This window comes from Vidua macroura, chromosome 8 (assembly GCF_024509145.1).
Source record: "Vidua macroura isolate BioBank_ID:100142 chromosome 8, ASM2450914v1, whole genome shotgun sequence".
Lineage (NCBI taxonomy): Eukaryota > Metazoa > Chordata > Aves > Passeriformes > Viduidae > Vidua > Vidua macroura.
In genome coordinates this window covers 14,921,372-14,947,548 of record NC_071578.1, presented here as the reverse complement: position 1 = coordinate 14,947,548, position 26,177 = coordinate 14,921,372, and the positions used below count along the sequence as shown (strand labels likewise).

The window sequence follows — 26,177 nt, the reverse complement described above, 5'->3', positions numbered from 1 at the left end:
GGAACGAGCAAGGCTGCTATCAGGTTATTAGGCTTTCATACAAGTGTAGGCAAGAAGTAGAGCAGAAGAGATAAAGGTAAAGGGTCGTTACAACACAGTTTCTGATGATTAAATAAGGCTCAGAATCATGCCAGTTTCTGGTTTGGGGGATTTTTTTCCCTTCATAAGAAATCATCGGAAACATTTCAATTCTTCCTGTTCATATAAAGGTATCTGAACTTAGTCAATACCACTTCTGCATATTTCCATCCTCTGAGTAGACTTAACTGTCAGCATACAATAAATACTCAGATTTTTGTACACACCTAGGTGGCTCAGTTCTTTATGGATGCTATTTATAGTCTATAAAAAGTAAACAATACAGAAATAAGAATGAGAGTTTGCTTATAATTTATATGTTCTAGGAAGAGATTAAAAAATATAATATTCCATACCTGAGTAGAGGTTGCTTTGGATAAGAAGGTTGGTCACTGTTTTGGCAAGGCTGAGGTTTTTTTGTGACTTGCTTATAAATATTCCTGGCAGTTACTCCAATCCATAGCATAGTAGAGAGTGTAGAATAATGCAGTACTATGCCAACCTAAAACAGAGTGGACAATTAAACAACTCAATAAATGGATCAGTAAAACAAGAGTTTTACAAGAATCTTACTTCATAAGGGCACAGGGAAAACATTTTACACTGGATTTAAAGTGATGTGACTCTTAGTTTGTGTTGCACTCTTTGTTAGCCTATCACGAGAGTGCAATTTAAAATGTAATGAGAGGCCAGCATTTTTGCTCACTGTTATGCTATTTGCTTTAACTTTTCAGAAGTAGTTTCCTGCTGTAGTTTCCTCTCTGCTATATACAGGCAAGGTTGTCTTCTGGAAATGGCATCAGTGCTATTTGCACTGATAAATCCAGATTATTTTCAGAGATATTTTAATAAAACTTGTCTACAGAATTAAAAAAGAAAAAGACAGTTCTTGGCATCCCCCCTTAAAAAGAATTACAAACTCTAATAATGTTATTATCACTTTGTCTCCAAGAAACTGGTGTGTTTTTCATTGAAAAGAAAACAAAGTACAAACACCTCTAAAATGCTAACATCTTTGTTATGTTAGTAATTGTTATTCATTACTATGGAAGCAGTAATTGGAATTTTATCCTATCTCCAGTGCTTTATTACATCAACTAAGTCTGCATCTGATTATATAAAATGAGGTTACCTTTGAAGCAATAACCTGACATTTTGCAGTGACAAGTAAAATATTGCTATAATTGGAAAGAACATAAAAGTTTAAGGAATATAGAGAATTGCTGAACAAAGCTAACACAAATCTATTATAATGATTTATTGGAACCAGTGTTCATTTTTTGCTCCACTTAAAACAAAATAATTGATGGGTAAAGAAAAAAAAAATCCATGCCTTTTGTTTCTATTTAGTATTATAGCCCAAAACTTGAAGATAGCAGCAAATATCATCAACAGAAAACCCTTTGTAATTTTCTCTGGGACTTGTCTGTCATGTTAGACAAGAGAGGATAAAGCCTTCATCACTGCTGCTGCTTGAGGTAAAAGAAGCAGAAATAAGAGAATGAGACATCTGTGTATTATGAGCTGGCAGATGCTGCAGTTCAGGGACTGGTGCTGTCTGGACTTGGTTCACAGGCAGCTTGCAGAGTTTCTGTAGGGATGCTCTGAACAGGACCATGAACAGGGAGGGGAGGCAGGAGGATGAGAAAGGGGGAAGAAAAAGGAGGCAGAAATAATGAGAAAGAACTGGGAAAAAAAATCTAGATATTTAGCTTCTAACCTCTTTCTCATTTCAGCATAGCCCTGCTGCCATATATTCTGTTTTTCACACAAGTATGTGCAATAATAGGAACATTTGAAATTAATTCCAGGTCAAAAAGCACCTACATGTGAAATTCTGCAAACATACATGACCATATAGATAGAAATCATCAGCCACTTAAATGAATGTAAGACCCAAAAATAGTACAACAAAACAATTTTATTGAACTTTCAAGGAGGCAACTGAAATGACTGAAAACATCACAGCTATGCCACACCTGCAGCACATTGCTGTTTTTCACGGTGTGCTCATGTTTCAGCAACTGAGTTACTTCTGATACAAAGGAGAAATCGAACAAACACGGAGGAGGCAAAAATGTTATCATCCTCTGTACTAACTCTTTAATGAGCCACATCTCTCACTCAAAAAAACCACACAAACAAAACAAAACAAAAATCCCAAACCCCAAACTATTTGCATTTCTTGCTTGAAGGAAACGAGGATTTATCCTGAAGATACTGGACCTCCTTATGACTAACAGATTTGACATGACACAGCAGAAGTGTGGAATTTGGAAAGGTGCACTGAGCTGTTACACTAAATTCTAGAATTTTTTGCTATTATTCATCCACTAATAATTAGTAAAGAAATGCTTGTCACACTTCCCATTGAAAGTTCAATATTTCAAAGTGTTGGGTTTTGCTCTCTGCCTCCTCCTTCCTCTCGTCTCACTACCAACGTCAGTTATGTCACAGAGATGCATCGTCCTCATTGCTGTGCTTGGGGACTGTGACTGCAAGTTCTTTTGTCCCCCCTAACTCTCAGGGATCACCTGTTTGTAACTCAGGCTAGAAGGACACCTGGGCCCTAGGGTAGAAATACGTGAGATAGCAGCTTATGACACGGGAGGGAAGGATGAGGCTCAACAGAAAGACCAAGGTGGCTTTGTTCATTAAACTCTTCCTTGACTCTTTTAACAAATGCAAACTTGAGGTTATGCATGAAAGGTCCAGGGTACAAATTTAGCTGTGTGTATCTTGGTAATGGATTTCTAACTCTGTAAGGCTTCAGAGGCCAAAAACTTTATACAAATTAAATACCAAAGTGATAATTTAAAACTATTTTCACTATTAGCAGAACTTTTGTATTTCGAAAAAAATTGTATGGAAAGGGTTGATTTTTCCAAACAGAATAAAGGATTATAATTGGAAATATTGAAGTGATGACCTCTATTTTTAAGAAATGGCCACTGACAGGCCAAATGGAAAAGAAAAAACTGCCAGAATATATGCATTGAAAAGAACACTGTACCTAAAAGCTCTTTAATAACCACAGTTATATGGTAAAAATTTTATTGGATTCATTTTTAACACGTCTTGTGTTCTTAGAACTCTTATCTTTGGGAATAAGCACTAGCCTTTTGAGTAGAAGATTATACTTTTCTTCAGTAAGAAGATGCTGTCTGTTTGTGCTCCTTCAATAAATTTCAGTACCCTAGAGATAAGTTAAGTTCCATATGATGCAGTTACCATGGTAATAACCAGAATACACATTTATGCAAAGCATTTTGGCACAAAAAGGTCTCTTGATCAGCTTTAAGTTGCATACAATTTTCTTTATTTTCCCCAAATTTTTAATTTAATTTCTTTTTATCCCTAATTTTAATCATATTTCAGATAAGATTGTACTTCTTAATTCAGTTTTATTTAAAGAAGGACACAGATATGCATGAACATTCTGATTAAACTTTTAATCCTGCAACAAAAATTATTCTTTCCTGTGAGATGAAGGTGCTCAGGAGTTTCTCTGCAGTCTGTAACACCAATAGATGTGAATATTTCATGATCTTTAAACATTTAGCATTAGCAAAACCCCATGCTCCCTTCACAGGTAGAAAATTTAGAACATGAAGTTCAACTTTATGAGTTGAACTTGTAGGCTGCTGGCTAGTATGGAATGAGCTTTGCCTTTCTTGCTGAAGATCTACTGCCTTACAGAAATGAATTCACAAGCAGCTTCATGTATGACATTCATCAGGGAGAAGGAGATCTGAGCCTTGCCAAAGTTTACATGGAAGCTTTTATTTTATAAACCATAGTGGTTCTTGGAGATGTGATTGGAGTGATGATGCAGTAAAAAAAATAAGATTCTGTCTCTTTCCATAACTTTTCTGCCCCCTGAATCTTGCACCCAGAAGTCCATTCTTCATGCTTTAACATGTTTAACTGATGATTTCATCCCCTAGCATCCATAAACTCATGGATATCATCCTTTCCTCTAACGTAGAAGCCACGAAACAGAAATCTTTGAGAGTACAGAATTGATGGCTGCCATACATGGGGAGTAATCCAGCAACAGTTGTGTCTCCTTCTCTCTCAATCTTTACATGAAAAGAGTGAGCTTCCTTCTGCCTTCTGAAGCAAACTAACCTGAGGCCCCAGGTGGGAGATGGAAGGGCTCACTGGCTGGCTCAAGCACCTTTCCAGTAGTGTACTGCCTCTGATTTATCCCTGCTGCTCCTAAGACAACCTCTGACTTGCATGAAAGATTTTGCCAGTAAACTCGGGAGTCTGGATTCTACAACAGCCAACATTCAAGGATACCCAGAATGAGATTCAAGGGAAATCTAAAGAGTCTGTAGATTCATTCACTCAGGAAATGTGCGGAGATGCAATCAACTCTTCCAGACCAGCACTCTAGCATCAGGTTTTTTGTAAATCATAAAGACTGCAGAGCACATATGCAAGTGAAAGGTCTATACAAAATCCTCTCTGAAATAGATATGCAGATTTAAAAGGGAATTTTAGATTTTTAGATTCCACATAAAAATAAATGTCTGACCATTTCTGAAAAGACTTTTTTTTTGTGCGACTGTTTTGCCTTGAAGGGGATTTGAAGGTTCTTCCAGCTATCACAGAAAATAGGCCCATTTCCATAGCATTAATTCCTGATGTTTAAAACTAACCTCTAACTATTCATTTAGAGACAGAAGGTGATCCAAATGAAGCTAATTTAGAACCACCCTTTTTGGTTACATTTGAAAGATAAAACTTAACTTAGTGTATTATTTCACATTGGTAAGTATGCTGCAGTGAATTTTTTGCATAAGTTTTAGGGTTAATTCCAATAGGAAAGGTGGTGGTTGACTGGCTTTTATACAACATTTCCGTGATTAGGACAAAAAATACTTGCATTTGGAATCTTTCTCTATGCACTTGGGAAATAAAAAGTGAAAATTGCATTGCTGCAGGTTGAAGTTGTGCTTTGAATTTTAGCAGAATTAAGGATACCTCTGGAATGGCAACTGATGATGTTACACCTGTGGTATAACTAATATGTTAGTGCTGCTTGAAGCAGTAACATTTTCACAAATATATTTTAAGCCCTGGTATCAGAGTTTTGGCATGTTGGATATTAAATCACAGAGTAATTGTCTCAGGGTTATCATAGGACACAGGCGCTAGGACTCAATTTTGAAAATCTTGCTGTCAGAAAGCAAGAAAGGATCTGTGGCTGGCTATGATGTTCTCAAAGTGAACAGTTTTTCAGCCTCTATTACCAGCTATTGGAGACTTGTCTTAGATTGCTTGGACTATTTCACCCATTAGCTCTCTCTAATTACATCAGACAATTTCTACCAGGAACTAGAGGACAGTCTTTGCCATGTGACACTTGTATCTTTCCTACATTGTAACTACTGATGATATTGTCTATTGATGTAGCATATTATCAGGTAAATAAATAGCTTAATGAAACTGGTCAGCAGACATACAGGGATGGTTCAATTCAGTTTCACTAAGCATGCATATTTCTCAGCAGCTCAGGATCTGGCCCTGTCCCACAGCAAGAGACAGATGCCACTGATAATGCACTTTATTAAGATACCCCTGTAGTTTATGTACTACTTATAAAAGGCTATTAATAACACATTTATCTCAATCAATTTTTCATTATAGCTGTTAATACCACGTTGCTACCATGCAAGCTGCAAAGTAAATAATCAGACAACAACTGAAACAACAGATGGTCATTTGTGACCATGTAATTATGTGGCCATGGCTGCCCTACAAACTAATCTGCTACTATCACTTGCAAACTGCAGTCAAAGACAATGGTAAGTGATATTTCAATTTGCTAGAACTTACAAATTAGTTATGACACAATACACTAGATATTGTGAGATATTTCTCTCAATCTAGTGGGCAACTGTGTTATTTAAATGAGTATCATGTAATACACTTAGGTAGACTTCACACGTAGACCATCACAGTGCTTACAGACACACATGTGCTGTTTACTGATGGTCATGCACAGGGATACACAAAAGGCTTCCAAAGCACCTCACTGAACACTGTAAGAGTGATAACTCTTACACTAATTATGCAAGCTTTGCAGTGACTCTGCTGTTGGCTCCTGACTCTTGCCATTTACACCCATTCAAGGCAACCAGAAGAACAGGATTTCATGACAGGCAAAAAATCCGGGAGAACATTGGCTAAACAAAGTGCTTTACTACAGGAAAATACCAACAACATTCATGAGACCTGGTGCACTTCTACAAAATCTGAGAGGAAGAAATATTCAAGGCAAATAAATCGCAACAAGCCCTCAGCAGACATTACAGAAGATGACTGAAATTACTCTCTTTACACATTGGACAGACTCAGCCTTTATATTCAGAGCAGCTGAATCCAGCCCTGTCTGCGCATCTCACCACACTATTGCCCCAAAAATGCGGAGGGCAAGAGATGTGAAACAGTCCAGCAGTGCAAACAAGGGTCCATAAAGCACAAGTATGCTGGTCTGCTGTGTCTCCTTAGGGATCATCCAGAGAAGCCAGGGCCATCCCCAGGCAAACAGTGTATGTGTTACAAAAGTGAAGCAGTAACTTTAGTCCCACACATTCAATCCAAAATACAGGAAGGACAGAAGTATTCTGGATTCATAGGTTTCAACTATCCTGTACAGCAGAGAAATATCAAGATTTTCAATGTTTTTCTAAAAAAAAGCCAAAACAACAAGAACGAGGCAATCTGAGCGTCAGAGAAGTTAATGCATTGATCACCCTCTTAGAGAAACTCACGTGACAACCAAACACTGAACATCCCAGTACTGGCCTTTAGAAGACATGCTTACAATAGTTTATTTTGAAAAACTTAGGATACAAGAACAATATAAGAAAAGGAGAACTGCCGATATTATGTTAAAAACTCATTTGCAAGATTCAATTCTATTAGTAAGAATTACTAAGACAGATACTCACAGCTTGACATATAATTGGATATTTAATGCGATTGATTCCACCAGCAAAAACAGCGAATGTGAGAGCAGTATGGAAACAAAAGTTGAGAAGCATGTGCCATCCTTTTCTGCTTATTCGGATTGTGCTGTTGAAAAAAAAAATCATATTTTAAAATTAAAACTCCCAACATATTTATTATGAAGATTACTATTTGGGAAAAACCCTTAATTTGATAGAATAAAATTCTCAGATTCTTGAATACCTCTGTAACAATCTACCCATAGGACAGAGTCTGACCTATTGCAATAAATGATAAAAAGGTAAAATAAATTGTAAAAATCATAAAAGTCTACTGATTTAAAGTTTCCTCCCCCAAATCAAGCATTTAAAGTAGAGTACTAAAAGCAAAAGGCTTATTGCATAGCTTCACATATGCAGAACTTTAACAAGATGTCTCTAAAGGATTAAATGGAAGGTGAAGATCAGAAGATGTTGCATTAACTTCACGTAATTAATATTTAGCAGCTTCTACAGCACAATACATTCCTACTTGCTTAAATTGCTAATGGTCTTTAACCAGAAGTTAAAATGGCATTTATATAAATTTTTCATATAAAAAAAACCACAAGTGTTCCAAACCCAAAATTTAGAAGACAAAGAAAGTTTCTTTAATCCAGTGATAGTTACCAGTCTTCCAAGCAAACTTGGTCTTAAAAGCCATTACAGCAAGTGTAGCTGACCAAAGGGCTGTTCAACTGGAATTTGCCAGAAAACAACTTAATAGTGTTCATGGTTTTATATTCAATTGTTGAGTTAGAAATCTTAGGAAAAGGGTGCAGAAAATTTAAATATATATGCCAGGAAAGCTTGGAAACAGCTTAAGAAAGGTTAACATAAACTTAGTTTTGATTTCTCTGGTGTAAATCACATTGCTACCATTATTATCCAACAGCAATTCAAATAATTTTAATTTATCTTTACAGTAAGGCTTATAAAAATTCAAGAGTCATGCTGACCATTTAATATATGCTTAAAATGGAATTTTTACCTGTGATGGACAATGTAGGTGATAATGGAAGCAAACAGGCACAGCAACATAACTGCAGTACATGCATAAACCACAGGGTGCAGAAACTCCCCTGGGTACTGGGGGAAAGACAGCACTGTCTTAAAATCCTGTGGAAAGAGCAAAATGATTTAACATTGTCAGGCATGTGTGAAACTGAGACTTCATTCCAATATGTCCTGTCATTTCTAGTTGCTCCCTCTCAAGGGCAGGAAAAAAAAAAGATGAACTTTTAATGCAGATACAGTTCATGAATTTGTAATAACAGACTGCTCCTTCCTCATCTGCATACAGTTTGCTAGACAGAAATTAACCTTTTTGTGCAAGCAGACATATCCTAATTAAAAAAAAAAGGTCTGAAAAATACACAGAATATTACATTTTCCCAGCATTAGCCGTATCTGGTCCTTCTGATAACATGAACTTTATGAGCATATTTTACTAAGATATTAAGCACAAAATTTCAAATCACCATAAAGGTCTCTAAATGGCATATATATGGCTGCAGAAGAACCACTCAAAGTAAAAAAAAAAAAAACAAAAAACTATAAGAATACACCCAAATTATCGACTGACTCAATTATAATTACCAGTTGATACAACTCCTGTAACCCAGTGACCTTCACACTTAGCTGGAAGTACTCTACTCCCTGTTGTAATTCAAAAGTAACTTGGACAGCTATATTAACAGCTAAGTAAAGATCCATGTGTTCCTTTTGAACACTTCTTCATGAAAAACAATGAAAAACTATCAATATATTTGTAAAACTAACCTTATCAAATTTCCATTCTAAAATACACATTTAGGAGAGATAAATCAGGAGGTGTGATGGATAGAAAGCAAAAGGAGCCCATTAAATAAAACAGAATGTCTTCAGACAATCTGAATTAAATTCAGATTATCTGAATTAAAGCAAACATTACATTGCCTGTAATGCATTAAGCCACATTTGCTTGTGGCACTACATTTCTGCACACTGGTACTAACATTTATACACAAAACCTACCACCTGAATGCAAACAGTGTCATCTACATGCTACTTCCCATGTGCAATGGCACTAACTCTGCACATGAAAATGAATATACATCCCAGCAGAAAAAGCTAAAATCTGAAATAGTACCGAATATGACAATGCAGCAAACTCTAACATTTAAAATATTGGGAAACATTTAAAATACCTTTTTCTTATTTGTCAGTTTTAGGTTCCCTTAGAAGAAGATTCAATACATTATTTTCCAGAGGTGAAATCTCCCCTTAGGAAACTGGGACTGTAATGCTAATACCTCTGTTTAATTGCATTTGCATGCAGAGAGCTGATTTCTAGCACCATTATTTATGAATATGAACTTGTCCACGTACAAGCAGATAATGTTCATGAGTATATGTAATTACTAAATGGTGAGAATTTAGTTTACCTTCTAAAATGATCCTCTCAAGTAACTAATGCCCTGGTAGTTATTACTTTCCTTCATTATTAGCTTTAAAGTTTCTAAGATTGATTGTACTGGTTTCTCCAGATGCATATGAATGTCAGTTCTGAACAGAGCAGCTCACGACATACATAAAAAGGACCATCAAAATGAAAAAATAACTTATGAACAAAATGCCAGCTATATGTTATCACATCCTATTTCTCTTCATGTACTTCCTCAGCTTGCACATTAAACCTCAGTTAAACCTGCTCTCTTACTCCTGTTCTTCACACAAGTTTTCTCTCTGCCCTGCCCAGTTCACCAGCACCCAGGGTGAGGTGGAGTCACTTCTCATGGAGGAACTCAGCTTATGCTGTCTCATCTAGAGGTGTCAGTTCTTGCTACTCTTCCCTCAATCACATATGGAAAAGAAGAGGAAAAAAACTCTGTCTTTTGATGTGCTAGTTTTTTAACATGACAGACCTAGGCTCTTAAAGCCTTCTTCCCATTCTTGTTTTCTTCCAGTGTGCATGAATAAACAATCAGGATATCATGACTTCATAACTTTCAAATAATTCTTTAAAAGTCTGTTGGTTCAGAACTGTCTCCGAATGTCCACTCAAACATCCTTTTTCACCCTGCTCATCTTTTTCTCCAATGTTTTTATTTGCATTATCTCCCCCTTAATTCTTTTATCGAGTAAGTCTCTTGAGGTAGATGAATGAGTATTTCACAGGAATGTTCAATACAATTTTTGCTCATATTATGAGTAGTAATGCAAACAGCTGGACAATTTAAACAGAAATAATCTGCTGAAAATGATAAAACATTTACTTCCAGCTCTTACTGATGTATTTATATTTTCTTATACTATAGTACACTTTGGCATAAATTTAGGTACACAATTTCTCTGCATTCAGAAATGTGTTACTGTAACTATACAGTAGTAACAGCACAGTTATTTAAAGAATAAGTAAGTTGGCTATCGCTGTGAAAAGTTAAAGTTGTGAAAAAGGAAGCACAGTGAAGTTACACATTTGAAATGTGTAGCTACATATTTGAAAAAAATGAAAGCAATTTTGCTTGAGTACCATCACTGTGTACTAAAGAACTAGTTTTTAATAGTGTAAATGCAAGGTTCAACATCTCCCTGTGTTTGATCATCCATATAAAAGCAAATGCCAAGTGTCCTACAGGAATGCAATCATTTTGCCTGCAGAAGAATAAAGAACAATCAGCATCTTAAAGCTAATTCCATTTTTAAATATGAGTTTTATCTCTTATCTAATTTTCTACAGTAAATAAATGGTAAAATTTCAAGTAAGAAAATCATTAATGCCAAAACAGAATATTCTTTTAAAAAGTTTTGTATATTGAAAACTGATTTCATTATAGATATAACAGATGTATCTTGTCTGCTCTCTGATGATAATTAAACCTTATTGATCCATCAACTTCCCTTGAGTAATCTTCTGGGGAAGACAACATGCAGAAAAGAAGCATTTTTTAAAATGCTGTATGCAAAGCAGCAAAAGTGTACATTACATTTTAAAACTTTAGGTTTGATTTTATTTCCTAGAGGGGATTCAAATTATGATGATATTGAAAAATCACAGGAATTATCCCAGGAAAATGAATACTTACAAGACTTAGACCATTACAAACTGGTGTCTACAGCTACGAGGCCTGTTAGTTGTTGTCTAATGAGAAACTGTCATTCATTCACCCTTTTAAGATGGTGTGAAACAAACCAAGACAGTGGTGAGCTCTTGGGACACATGACATGAATCCCATATTGGGCCATATTACCAAGACTGCACACAGCAGAGGGAGGGAAATTATTATGCCTTCTATTCACCACTTGTGAGCCCAAATCTCAACTATTGTGTCCAGTTTTGGGCACTTCAGTACAAGAATGACATTGCTGAATGGAAAGGAGCCCAGTAGAAGCCACCAAGACAATCAAATGTCCCAAGGCCTGGATTCCAGGCCTTTAATTTCCATCCATCTCCCGAGAGTTGGCTATTTTACTGAGCTTTACAATCGGAATCCATTTACCTGCTGGCTGAAGTTGCACCATGATGAAGGCAAGATCCATTAAGCCAACAGAAAGGAAAAACAAACAGAAAGAAAGAGCTTGAGCCAGAGATCTGATTTGTGATAAAATCACTGCCTTTTGGAGGAGACAAGCCTGGAATTTTGAGCCTAGTACCAAGCCAGTTTATGCTTTTTACAGAACAAATAATATATATCATTAAATGCAATTTAATAAAATGTTCATGGAAGGAAAAAGAAATAAAAAGCAGATCTTGCTCTTAAGAGTACTCTAATTCCAAGACTTTGTGCAAAAGAATGTCAGTCAGGAATATTCTTAAAAAAGCAGCCTTTTCTGGGGGCTGGGCTCAGTACTGTCCATATGGGCTGAGCATTCTCTGATGAGCATTACATGAGCAGAAAGCAGTACATGCCAGCTGAGGACTGAAGTGAGGAGCATGTGCCTCCTTGCAGCCTCTTCACACTGGGAAACATCTACACACGTGCAGAGTAATCTAATTCTGGCGAATTTTGCAGTTCCCACTGCAATAAATGTTAATTTTACATATAGCAGGTAAACTTTCTGGATCACTTTCATAGTCTTTGGTGCATAAACTCTGCTAAGGTCTATCCTGTAGGTGTTTAAGTTCATGTTTAAACATGAAAAAAGATTTGAAATTTTAGTTCTTGAACCTCTTGTTATAGGCAGTCTCATTTTCAAAGTACAGAACAATGTTTCCACAGCCTGTGATGAGAAAACCCTGTGTTCTCTACGGGGAAAATGTCAAATACTGTAATTATGTCAACCTTCTAAATGACATCTCTGTAATACTTCCCCGACTCATGAATTAATTTCTCAAAAGGCTTAGACAGGCTGCTTAATTTGGAGAAGACCTGAAAGATGGAAGTTTAGAATTCGGTGTTCAGAACTGAACTTCATGAACAGGCTTAAGAAATTCTGCAATTGCCTCCAGTAACAATGAAAATGTTGAAAAAGCAGCTTTTTTTGAACGAGTTTGGAAAGACTTCAAAGATTGGGGGAATGCGTGCAAAACAAGAGAAAAATGCCCCAACTCTTACTGTGACCCATTCCTAGAATCCTGCCTCTTCTCAGTTTCTCATTCACATCATTTTCTAAGGTTTGCTTCCACAACAGTTTCAAATATACTCTGGTTTTGTCAGCTTAGTCTCCTTAGCCCTAATTATCTCATATAAGCATCCACTGAATGTATGCTACTTCTACAAATAATTACTCCTTATGCACATAAAGCAAACCCAAAAGTCCAAGAAAACCCACACCTTTGTTGGCTGGAATAATATGACAAATTGTGACAAAACAGGAAAGGAGCTACTTATGATTTTATGTTGATTTAACCTACTTTAAGGATTACAATTAGAAGTGCTAAGAATATTTATTAATCCATTTTATGTTAATTGGGAAGTATCATACTTAGATTTAATAATTTTATTTGTGTTTATTTGGCAGATTTGAGGAAATTACTATTGACAAAGCAGTCTAAGGGGGAAAGGAAATGCTGTATACAATTACAGTAATATCAATCACTATTGAATTTCTATTGTGTCCTAAGAAAAATGAAAGGAAGAACAGAGGACAATGTATGCCAAAACATATTTAGCAAATTTTGAAATTCATTGTTGCTATTGGATATTTTTGTCATCTCCTGAAGAGTTATTACTCAGATACAGAGGTCTCCGGATTGGTCATAACATACACACACGCTGTCCTGAAAAATTAAAATACTGATATACAACTCTGTTCACACAAGAGCATAAATACATAGTATTTAAGAAACAAATACTTATCATTAGCTATAATAAAGCTTCAAAGTATATAATTTCATGATTTTACTCTAAAATAGAAAATCATATGGCAGAGTTCAGGACCCTAGAAGGCTTTGGACACCTCCAAAAGAGGTGTAACGTAACGAACTCTCTTCCTCCTATAGATAACAGAAGAAAATACAAAACAGAGGACTAGTCTAAGCACACAGTACGTGAAGTAAAAGGCAGGAATATAATGTGGGAGTTAGTTCACATTATTTTACTCTCACCTCTAGGACATACTACTCAAAACCTGATCAGAAAAATATAATGCTCTGTTATGTCTGACTCTATTATTTTACTTCTATTTGCCAGCCCAACCCAGAGCAAAGTAAAAGTGCGAGGCCACGTGAGGGTAGGAGCATGTACCTTCTTCCCAAACCAACCTCCAAACTAAACTTTCTCTCTCACTGACATCACTTGAACAACTGTCACAGAAGAAATCAAAGGGCTCTACATGACTCCTCTCACTTGAAGTATGCTCATGCTTATTAATTATCAATCGTAGTTGATAAATCCTTGATTGCTGCCTTTCTAAAAAAAGGACCCTAGAAAACCTTTATTTTAACCCTTTTATGTTACACAGGCATAAACAACTTCTATGAAAGCACCTTAGGAAACCTTGTCTTACTATTTAAAAAGGTGACAAATCAGAATATGCACTGTACTAGCCATAAAATGAACAGCTGGATTGACTGAGGCTTCTGTTTCAACTTAATCTACAGCAGGATGTACACAATTCTGATGGTAATGTAAAGATTTAGTGCTGCTTTTTAGTTTACAGATATTACTTCAGTTTTCTGCAATTACCCCAAACCATAATAATCAATTATGAATTTTTGTTGTTTAACAGATGAGAGAATTACAGATTAATGACATGTATCATGATATTGTAGCTAATTTCATTAGCTACACACCATATGCCAGGTGTCTTGAATTTGCTGATGGTTTCTTAGTATTTTAAAATATATTAGGCATATAGATATAAATTAATAAGGTACACATAAGCACTTTATACTGTTCATTTTATAAATTAATAGCAATGCAGAACAATTAAGTATTTTTCATTACTGGTACGAGAATTGAACTGCCCAGAAAAGCATAGTTTCTATCAAAGAAAGTAATCCATGACTTTATGCCACAAAACAGTGATTAAGAAATAAGACCTGAATGAAAATGTTTGGACATAATGAAGCTACAAAAATTTTCAATTATCTGTTTAGAAAGGGAATGACTGGAAAGTGGATTTGTGTGTGTGTGCATATTTATATATGTATATTTTAAAATTACTTGTCATCCTTTTCCCTAAAAGTTACTGTGAAATATGAGCTAAGAAACATATCCCATTGTTTGCTACCATAGAAATTGCAAAGCAAGGGTGATTCTAAGATTCTACTTTCTTGTCTTACACAAAGATAAAATTGGAAGATGCACACATGAAACAAAGCACAGTCAAATGCTCATAACCAAACAAACACAAGGCCTAAAGCAGAATTACATACCAGACACAAAAACTCCAGCAAAAAGTGCCTCGGTTGCCTTTACAGTTGTAGAAAAACCCATCTCCTACATCTTATAAGAGAAAATCGGGCTTTACAAACCAAAAATTAACTGCAGCCCTTGTGTCAGTATTCAACTTTTCAAACAGAAACAAACTATGGAATTGGTTGATTGCAACCAGGTAATTAACATTTAGTAACTGCTCAAAGTTTAAGAGCAACATGCTGAACTCAAGCAGTTGAAGAAGGAGGAAGCCATTTTGGGTGTGGCACCTGCAAAGTCAACAGGTGCTTTCTTTAATTAATTTAAAAAAACATCCTCAAAGCAAAATTATGATTCACATTCTGGGAAACAAGAGGCTGGGGGAAAAAGGAACTCACAGGAGCTGTAGAAAATAAGGTATATTTAATGTCATCAAATCTGAGGAACAGCTCTTAAATTCTGAACAATTCTATAATGCGTAAAAAAATGTTCAACGAAGTGTCAGGGAAATCAGTTCTTACAAAGTGGACGATAATATCTGCATTTAACTCGTGGGCACCAGAGCTTTGTGCTATGATTGGCTGCCATCTGCGCTCCATCTGACAGCAGCAGATTGGTATTCTCTGCACACGTCCTCGCAATTCCTGTCGCCTGTGTTTGCTGTCCCTTACACATACACACAATACATTATTTACTCAACTATAAACATTTCTGTAAAGTACACAAGGAGCATCTACAGTGCAATCCTGCATCAGCATTCAAGAGCATTCTAATATTAATAGTACAGATGTCTAATCTTTTAACAACTGGTTTATAATAAATATTTTTAAGGGTGCAAACATTTTCTAAAGCTTAGAAACCTTTTAATTTCTTGTTCGCTTTCCTTTAGTCCCTGAATAATAACAGTTCATCATTGTATGCATATTTTTGCTTTCATGAAGGTAAATTTCTGTTAAGCAGGCTAGTTAAATAACTGCAATGGGAACTCTAAGTGTGACTGAGAACAGAGCAAAGCAGCTGATGTGTTAGCACTGCACAGGAATATTTTCCTTCACAAACAGCAATTTCGTAAGTAGGCTATCGGCATTGGTGCACAAACCAAAACTCCCACAGAATCAACAAGGACAGCTCTGTCCATACTTAAAAGAGCAGAAGATGTTATTCCTCTCCATTTATTAAATGATTCAACATTGCGGTACGCCTGCAACTAATTAGTATGATCAACACAGTGCAGGGCAGGAACAAAAGCAGACCAGCCTCTGAGATGTGCTGATGTAAAAGCACACAGGAGTATACATTTTTAAATCCTGTCATATAATTTATAACCATTATGTACTAATCATTCCTTGATGGAACTTTCATTTATAAGACTGAAGTTAATGTCATTTCTGATTAGGCCTGTCTCAGGATATTAGAACTGACCACTAGGTTTTTTCACTTACTAGCAGTTAAGTAACTTACTTCCTTTTAGACTGTTCTATGCTAAACATTATAAAAACCCAGAAGGTCAGTTACTGACAAGTCAGAATGAAACAGATGCATGCAAATAAAACATAAATTCATGGCAAAAGAGAGAGAGAAATATAAGTATATTTGCTAAGTCATATACTTACCATTAGCACTGCAAAGTTACTGAAGTGTGTACTCTGAATGGTGGTAATATTGCCTGCAGAACTAATTATGTGGCACCCTTCTCCCCACCAGCCTCCATGTCCATCTAGAAGGTCAAAATCCCAGAAGGCTGCAATGGGGTCTATACCCCGTGCAAAGTGCCTCAATCCTATAGTAAGAGGGCTGGTGAGGTTTCCAAAACTGCACCCATCTGCAAAAGGAAAAAACTGAATCAGAGAGACGGAGTGGAAAACCCTTTAGTGATGAATGCTCTGTAAAGAGACCAGATACACTAAACTATGTGGAGGAAAAAAGATAGTGGACATAAAATCTTAATGGTCAAAATCAAAGGTAGTGCTCACATCGGGGAAGTTTGCAATGGTATAAATAAATCTGAGCATTTCAATCACATATTGTGTCAAAATGATCTAATCATTCCTCACAAAAGAGATCTTTTTTATTGTTTCAGATTCTTCATTTATGACCAGTATTACACTAGTGCCCATGTAACTGCAGAAACAGCTCAGTTTTATGGCATGATTATTAGCTGAGACAATTCTGCACTTTGAAAGTAACATTCAAACATTTAAAAACGTTAAGAGAAATGAGAGCACTACTCAGTGTCGGACAAAATTAGTAAAATTGCATGGGTGAGAAATTAATCAAAACACTGACTCACTAGCACATACAATGCATGTCATTTAGATAAAAGTCTTTAACAACACCTGTTTTACATCCATCGCATCAGCAAGTATACTGCTGACTATTGATACGTGCAACAGGGCACTACTCCCACTCCAAAAGCCTTATTTTCACCAGTGCCTAGGACATTAGCATTGCAACTGTAAAGAGTAAAACAAGCTTCCTTCCGATAACTTTAAGAAGCAAGCATCTGTAACAACACAGTCAGCAAACAGTAGCCCAGAATTTGCATTCTAATCGTAGCACAAGGGCATTTCATTATTTGCAGGACAATCTGAATAAAATTGTGCAGATAGGAACAATTGCAAACATCGTACTAAAGGCAGAGACTGTTTCCAGCCTCCCAGCACACTGCATACTCTTCCCCTCTATTCTCTGCACAATCAAGTATACCGTAGCTTTTAGATGAAAGAAAATAATGCATAACAGCTTCTCACCTATTTTAGCAAAAACAGCTGGTGTGGCAACCGTCCTACGTTTCCCGTCATCTGCGAGATTTGACGAGTTTCCTGTGCTAGGAAAGAGTTTTCCATTCCGAAAGACAATAAACTGTAGCTTGCAAGTGGAGTTATCAACAGATTGCCAGGCTGAAGACTGAGAGAAGACAGACTGTGGCAAATGAACTGAAGCTACTGCTACAGCATTCTGTACAATGAGAAAAAAAAAGAAACATTTAAAATGCAAATCACAACAGGGTTGCTTTCATGATGTTTTAAACTCCTGTACAAGAAATGTATGCTGCCTTCCTTTTCCAACAGTCTGGAAGCAACCAAAGAAGCACGGGCTGTAACCATGGGAATAGGATTGGTACAGTGCATATTAAAAGGGAAAACGTTTTGATTGAATGTGAGAGTCTATATGGTCAAGCTCCCTGCTGCAGAGGTGAGAATGGTTCTTACCGTGCCTGCTAGAGGGTCCATCAACACTGCAGATCTGATTTAAAGAGACAACCTCTACCAGGTTTTCTCCTTCACTTAAAATAGAATCAGACAACTTACATTAAAACATTTCTCCGAAAGGGTACTTAAAGGGTATAAAAAATAATTTTATTATTAAAACGAATTACATCTGCAGAGAACTGCAAGTGCAGTAAACATCACAGTTTAGGAATATGTTTTTCTTGCTTCATAGAAGGAAAATCAGTTAACTATGTTTTAGTCATGCAGGACTAAAAAATATTACAAACACTAATGTAAAAGAAGAAAACAAGACAACACTGGGAGAAAATGAATGAAGACTGTCAGATCACTATAATGGCTTTGAGTCGTGTGTTACATACCCTTTTACAAGCAGATAAATCCCTTACAGCAGAGCTATAAAATACACCAAACATTGTGTTTTGAGGACTTCACTCATCAAGCATTTTTTTTCCTGCCAAAGTAGCAAACTAATTATTAAAGATTGAGATATTTACAAGGAATAACAAATGATGAGCAATGGAAAAATAAACAGGGAGTCTGTCCTGAGCCTTGATGTGAAAAGTGTATGTATTTAAAAACAAACAAACTACAAAATGTTCTAATTTGCATTTCCCCCAAGGGCAGAGTATGGCTCTGTGCACATAATTTACATAGATTACCACAGTTTGCTCATAGCACATGTGCACTACCTATTTCAGAAGTAAAACCATGATCTTCACATCAATATAAAGAAAAATGACATTTAATATACAACCATGTGCTAGGAGAAATACACATGTGAGAGATAAAAGGTGTAACAGAGATCAGCAAACTAAAATTACTATGAGAAGCATCTAGTGACCACGGAATAAATATGGAAGAAAGGCATGAGTAGTCTGTGATGTCATTTGAAAGCTTAAATAAAGAGATAAAGACTTCTGTACACCATTTTCCTTTTACCATGTATATTTAAGGAAGGTTTTCAGATTTTAACACTAAAAATGCAAAAACGTCCTTTTTAAAATAAGTATTCAATCTAGGCGATGCTGCTCATTAAAAGTACTCAGGAAAAAAAAGAGCAAATAGCAACAGAACATTTCTACATTAGAATTTTAAATTATTATGAAGGCTTTAATTGGTATTAACTGAGCTAAACATCAAGCACTCAGCCTGAGATTGTTTCTACTGTCTAATTCACTAAAACTGTTATAATTGGCTTTATCTTATTCTTCTGAAAAAGACATATTTTATTCTATGAAATCCCAAGTATCTGCATATGTTGAACCTCTGATGATACCATTTTGGCCTTAAAATTGCTATGAAAAAGTATGCACAGAGATTTTTAAAAGTGCCATTTATTGTACCCCAGATCACTGTTGAGGACTTATGTGAAGACATACAGACGAGTTAGAGAGCTTACGGTGCGATTAACTTTATATTTATGCTGGATTTTTATTATTATCCTGTGCTGGAAAAAGCAACAATGATGACATATTAAATTACACTAATTACTCATTATACACAAAAAGAGAAAGATAGAAGCATATGAATAAGCTTATGATAATGAAACCGACAGCTAAAGGCACTGGGTTAAGCAACAATGTGCTATGACTTGACAAAAGCAGCCCTACACAAACCAGAGAAAACAACAGGTTTATAGCACTTTTGCTAAAAGGGCAAATCATTTAATTTATTGTGGTTCTCTAATTGCTTCTCCATTGGGACTTACTGATAGTAATGGGAAAAAGTAATGGTGTAGACAGAGCTTGCCTGTGGGACTGGGGAGGTGCGGAGCGGAACCAGCTCCCACATGAAGCACAGGGAGCTGGGGCTGGTGGCAGTCCCTGGGCTGGGCAGGACCAGCTGCACCCAGCCCTTCCCTGCTAACCTGTGCCCGAGCAGGGCTGGGCAGGACCAGCTGCACCCAGCCCTTCCCTGCCCACAGAGACCCTTCAGCGCACAGCAGGGAGGGAGGGACCTGCCCACGGTGCCCCAGCCTTACCCACAGATTGCAGCTTCACATCCCAGGGCCAAGGTGGAAGTCAGGGAAGAAAAGCTGTGCACAGCCCACAGTGGAATTAGTGTGGACTGCTTGCACTGCTCAGGCTGACTGAGCAAATCTCAAACATGCAGCAACATCAAATTATTTACTTGACAAAAAGACACATCTACAGAAAACGTTTTCCTGATCAGATTTCAGGAGAGCATTTTTCCCTTGTTGTCTGCTCAAAATGAATATGAATATCCATAACACAATCTATTTCATAAACTTCACTAAATTGCCTACAGTAACTTCCTGGAGTACAGTTTTATTGTGAATACTGCCCACTTATATTACCTGTTACTTCAATTTTTTTTTTGAGTGCAGGTGGTCTGGTGGAGTGAAGGGCAAAGGGACAGGGTATTCCTTAACTGGACAAATGTACACATGAAGTCAAACTACTTGCTGCACATCAAATATTTACTTAGCAATTCCTCAAAATTAAACATCCAACTGTCTGCTACAGCGACATGCCTGCCAACAAGATCCTGTAGTAGGATATTAATGAAAAATGCACATAGTGAGAAGGCCCACACATTCACAGTGCTGTTTAAAAATATGAATAAATACATTATTTTCATCTGAGATGTGTGAGAATTTTCAATAGTATTACTTATTATCCACATGAGAGGGAGGATCTGAGCACTGAGGTAGTTCCTGTTATTGTGGTAGAGGATGGAGGGAACCCGACTGAAGGTTCAGTCTTGTATTCTGCTAATCTTGTGTGAAGTGAAGTGTAAGTCAGTTCCCCACTCTTGCCTCAGTTTCCCTCTCACTTAAGTGAGATTAAAATGATGGCATTTATTTTGCCCTGTAAGATGCTCCAGAGTTCAGAGATGAAATACAATATGGGAACACATTACTAAAACAAATGACAGCAACATCAAGTTTTGAGGGAATTACTGTGCTTCAGATGCTTCAAAATTCATATAAATAATCTCATTTAATTTTTTTTTTTAATTTGGGCACCATATCACCATATCACATAGGAGCTAAAGTATCTGAGCATGCTAGTGGCAAAAAAGCTGCCTGCAACACTAAGAAGAGAGAAAGAGCAATACAGACCCACCACAGGAGCTGCAGCTTTACAATGACAGCACTGGCATCTCATATTTTCCTGGAAAAGCTTACAGGTTGTGTCAGCATTCCACCAGTCAGGATTTAGACATTCTGTGAGTGTTTTCAAAACAGAATGTCAATAATCCCATCATGACTCCCATTTCAGTTTTAGTCCTATTAACTGGATTGTACTGGCATTGATTAGAAAAAGGGAATCCTGAACACAGTGCAGATTCTTCTAAGGAGCATTTTTCTTCTGGAAAATGCTTGTATTTTAAAATGAAAGCTATTCATAGACATCCACCCATTTGCACAGAAATATAATAGAAATTATGCAATTTTCAAACACTCTAAAGTGTCTTCCACGTCATCTGCCCAGATATCTGAAAATCTGTTCTGTGACCTGCAGCCAGGGAAAGAGGGCTTATCAGCTCTAAACCAGCTCTTAGGATTTCCTGGGAGGCCTCCTAGAATTTCTTCAAACCTGGTCAACTTTCCAAAAAGCAGAATGTAAGGTTGTTTTAAACACTCTGAAGCATAATTTGGACAGTACAGTTTTATAAGTACTTTTGAAGTTTTGTTTTTTCCCATTTTAGACCTATTTTTGTGTGTGTCTGTAATTTTTCAAAAGATCTGAGGCACCACAACAGAACCAATAAATCCAACTGTATTCTAAAAGTTTTAAATTTGAGTTAAAAATCTTATTCTAAAGCGGAAATGGTCCTCAGGATATTGAGAGCTATGGACGCTTGGCATTCTTGCAAGTTGTGCATGTGTGGCCCTTATTAAAAATGTTTTAAGGGAAAAAGGAAAGATTTAAAGTGAAGTTTTTCCCTAGGCAGTTTTATTCTGGTAGCAGTCCATTCCCTATAACGAATGCTAGCATTTACAAGGAGTTTTTAAGTGTTTAGGAAAGACAGCCTCTTGCCTTAGGTGACTTTGTTATATGCTGGCCCTTCTACTTTCATAATTCCTTTAAGAGACCTGCTCCCATTTACTCTTGAAGCTTTGCTTTCCCATTACAGTGTTCAACTTGCCATAATACTGAGAGACCATACTCATTATCAAACAATCATTATCAAGAAACCTACTTGGTAACCACTGTGGAATGACAAAAATCAAACTATTTTCAGTAACTCTTCCTTGTGTATGTCTCGGTACTAGATTGACTTTTGAGTTCAGGCACAATATTTTTGTTTAAGATAAAATATATTTCATAGGAAACCATAAAATTCTTAGTCCTCACAACAGTAATAAGATATATTTTTCCAGTCAGCAATTTCCTTAACTTAAAAACCAGCACCTTAACAACAGGTCAGAGGAAGTCTGGAAGGGAAAAAAAAAAAGAGTAAATGAAGTCACCTAAAACCTGGAGGAGAACTGGAAAAGCAGCTTCACTGTTTCCAGATTTCAAAGAATCTGCCAAAGTAGTGTAGAGATTCAGATGCAAGACACCATATATTAAATTATTAAAGATATAAGGGTGCAGCCAAAATAGGCACAAGCTATATAAAGTTACAGTAAAAAAAGTAGAAACTAAGCTCTACAGGTAATAGCTGTATTATTAAATATGTACTGAGTTAACAGTGAGGTCATCATAATAAAATCAAGCAAATAAATTATTTATACATATATAATAGATTTTATTTAGTCCTTCAAATAAGACAGCAGATCCTTAGAAGCAATGGAAGATTTTAGTTTGTGGTTTATGTTAAAGATTCAGTTGTTAACAAATAGAGGCACAATTGTGCTTTTCAGCCGTCTCTCCTGGTAGGTATTTAAACAACACTCCTTAGGAATTATCTCAGCATAAAATATATGAGATAAGGACAGGCATTTGGCCCAGTTCTATGAAACTTTAGGTAGTCTGTGCAAGAGTTCTGATCTCTTTTTCTAGCATGACAAGTATCAAGAAAAAGCCCCCAAAATTTAGACCGGGTGGGAAAATACCAAATAAGGGGTTTGTAAAAATAATGAAAACAATGCCAGTTTGAAAATGCTTATACAAGACAAGCAACTTGCCAGGTGCTAAAAGAAACAGGTTTTTATTTTTTAATGGGATAATACCAAACAAGGAAAGTAGGAGTTCCCTAGCCATGCTAACTTACCTACATAATCTTGCTACTAATTTGTCTTAGTTTAACTGTGCTGTCTGGAGTGATGTTTAAACACAAGTATGGAAAGGCTCAGGGAGGACTAGCAGGTGAAAAGCAAAGTTTATGCAGATTCCCAGGATGAAATGAAGCAGTACTTCCAAAAATGCAACATAAAATCACCTGGCTGCTGTGACAAAACTGCTAAGCATGTTGGGATTATTATGTGATAAAGTCATTATGTAGTAATTCTGCAGTGCACTTCCATCTCAATTCTGAAAAACTAAGCATGGAGTCCAAGACATCTTTGTTCTAGCCAGGCATAAAAGGTGGTTTGATGCACAGTGAAATTATGGCATCAGTAATAAATATATGCAAATTGCATCAAAAGATTAAAAAAAAAATCTTAATTTTTAAAGTTCTCCCTAATTAATAATCAAAAGTTTTCTAGAAAATATGTTTCTATAAAAACAGATTTAGCAAACAGCACTGAAATTTTAGAAAAGCTGATAATGTAAAATAATCTGGAAATCTGATTGTCAGGAGCCCTTTTCCAATAGAAGTTAAAACCAAAACTCTCCAAATTAGGATTTTATATTTCATATTTGAACATCTTGCAAACTTTCTAAGAAAATGAAAATATGTGCAAATCTACAAGCAACATTGACCTGTTAATGACCTATTGTGAAGGAAAAAGTGACCAAAAAAAAAAAAGATATTAAAGAAAAAGAACATGAAGGGAAACAGAATAGGTTTACCAAAGGTAAATAATGCCAGACCCAAATGATAATTGTCCTCAATAAGTATTTTTCCAGACAGGGCAATACAATTCACCTGATTTCTTTTGAGACATTAAGAACTAGCAGCAATTAGTTTCAGGCGAATACGGAGCAAGCTCCAATTGACAATACAGTCATTTGCTTTGAAAGGAGAAGACAGGCTGGAGCGAATATATCCAAAGTTTGTATGAAAATCAGCTTAAAGACTTCCAGTTTTTGTTTGATGACCTTGAAACAAAGAGCAATGTCATCTAAGACAATGTTCTGAATCATGTTTTACATATTTATAATGAGATTGTCTATTATAAGCTGGTGAAACAAGCCACTTTGGAAAGCAAAAGATAAGGACAAGGATGTGAAAGCACTGGTTGATCACAGGATGACTCAGAGCCTCTATGATTTAACAATTAAAAAAAAAGACTACAAATACAATCCAGAACATACAATATGACTCATTTCCATGTAAATATTCTGATTTTAAAGGCCTAATCAGAAATATAATACACAATTTTGATCAACTAGGCTGAGGAAAAGTCAGTCCAGAATAGAAAGGATGTAGAGGATTGTTATAAGGGTCACCCTTAGAATGAATAATTTCTTTCACAAGTGGAAAATAAAGGAGCTTAGCTTTGTTAGCCTGGCAAAATGAAAGCCATGTAAGCAAATGGCCAGCATGGGCACAAGGACAAATAGGACATTAGCCAAGAGCAAAAATGCAGACTTAAAACATTCAAATATTTCCTAGCCTTTATAACAGAGAGGGTGGGATACTTTTCAGGCATTATGGACACAAAAAGTTGTCTCCTCTTGAGAGAGTATTTGAAATCTCTATGACAGAATTACAAAATGAAGTTAGAAAGGCTTGATTTATTTCTTTGTTTTACAAGAGGTGTTTAAAATTTCTTCTAAGAACTCATGAATTTCCTGATTAAAGGAATTTTTGAACTTTCTACTTACATCCCCAATATACAGCTAATAGAGCTCATAAAAATCTCACTAAGAAGAAATAGAATTAAAAAAAACCTATACAGACATGGCAGGAAAAAGTGTGATAAAAAATAAGTGTGAAAATGATATAATTTTTTTTGAGAAACAAGTTTTTTGAAAACATTCTGGACACATGTAAGAGCTGCAGGCAACAAACTTTTGCAGGCAGCTCTAAATGACTGCTTCAATTCAGGGTCCATAACTGACTTGCCATGTTGCAAAAAGTTATGCCACAGAATGCATAAAATTCACCTTCCTGGGAATTTAAGAGTTCTTAAGGGTGGCCTCTGAGTTTTCAACTAGAATTTATTGGGGTTTTGGGGAAGATCACTGAAGTCCTAAAGAATTTCAGACTTCAACACTCACACTATGAGCTGTGGACCTACAGAGACTCACTGCAGCTGCATTTTTGAAAAGGATGGCTTCTGGCAGTGCACTCTACAGGAAAACTCATCCTCTCAGGAGTTTGGTTCACTGGGGCTTTCAGGGGTGCATTAGCTCCTAGAAATGCTGCATTTTCCTCTAAACAGCCTGTGATGAAGGAGTATTTTTTCTTTTTATTTAGAAGCAAAATTGATCTTCAGACATTAAATGTATTAATTTTTTCTGGAAAGCTCATAAGAATATTCAGGTTTGTTACATTGATACTGTGGTTTTAGTTGTTCCAGGTGCACTCAGAGGATGGGATGGACTTCTGCTAGAATTTTAAAATATAAGGAAAATAAAAAAATTTCATGAGCTCTCTATGTGGACCTTTCAGCTACATAATTGCAAAGCTTAGGAGGGACATCATAATTACACAGAATACCTAACTTAACCAAAATATCTTCTACAGCTCATTGACCACCAAATTCAATTACACATAAATATTACCAGTTTAGAAAAAGGAATCGTGCGAATTCTGACTAATCTGGCATACATAAGTTTTTTTCCTATGGTAACTTTTAATTTATTTTTTTAACTAGGTGAATTGTGTTAATGTAGACCTCACAACAGTATTTTCTGCATAGCTTAGTAATTATCATTTATAACAAAATATTATGAATAAGAACAAAGAGAATATTTCCCAACAGCCAGAAAAAAAGTGTTACCAAAGTTATTTCTGAAGTTGGAGAAGCACAATTTAATCAAAAGGAGATGGGATAC

At 36.1% G+C, this 26,177-nt stretch overlaps 1 protein-coding gene across 1 annotated transcript in view; it reads right to left on the bottom strand.

The window, feature by feature from the left end:
• LOC128810668 (adhesion G protein-coupled receptor A3-like) overlaps positions 1–26,177 on the bottom strand; it is a 256,002-nt gene that overhangs the window by 29,436 nt on the left and 200,389 nt on the right. The window contains exons 13-17 of the mRNA XM_053983732.1: positions 17,611–17,818; positions 16,474–16,682; positions 8,071–8,198; positions 7,044–7,167; positions 435–580 (exon numbers count right to left, since the gene is read on the bottom strand). Of these exons, the coding sequence (XP_053839707.1) occupies positions 435–580; positions 7,044–7,167; positions 8,071–8,198; positions 16,474–16,682; positions 17,611–17,818 (815 nt within the window). The remainder of the gene's footprint in view (positions 1–434; positions 581–7,043; positions 7,168–8,070; positions 8,199–16,473; positions 16,683–17,610; positions 17,819–26,177) is intronic.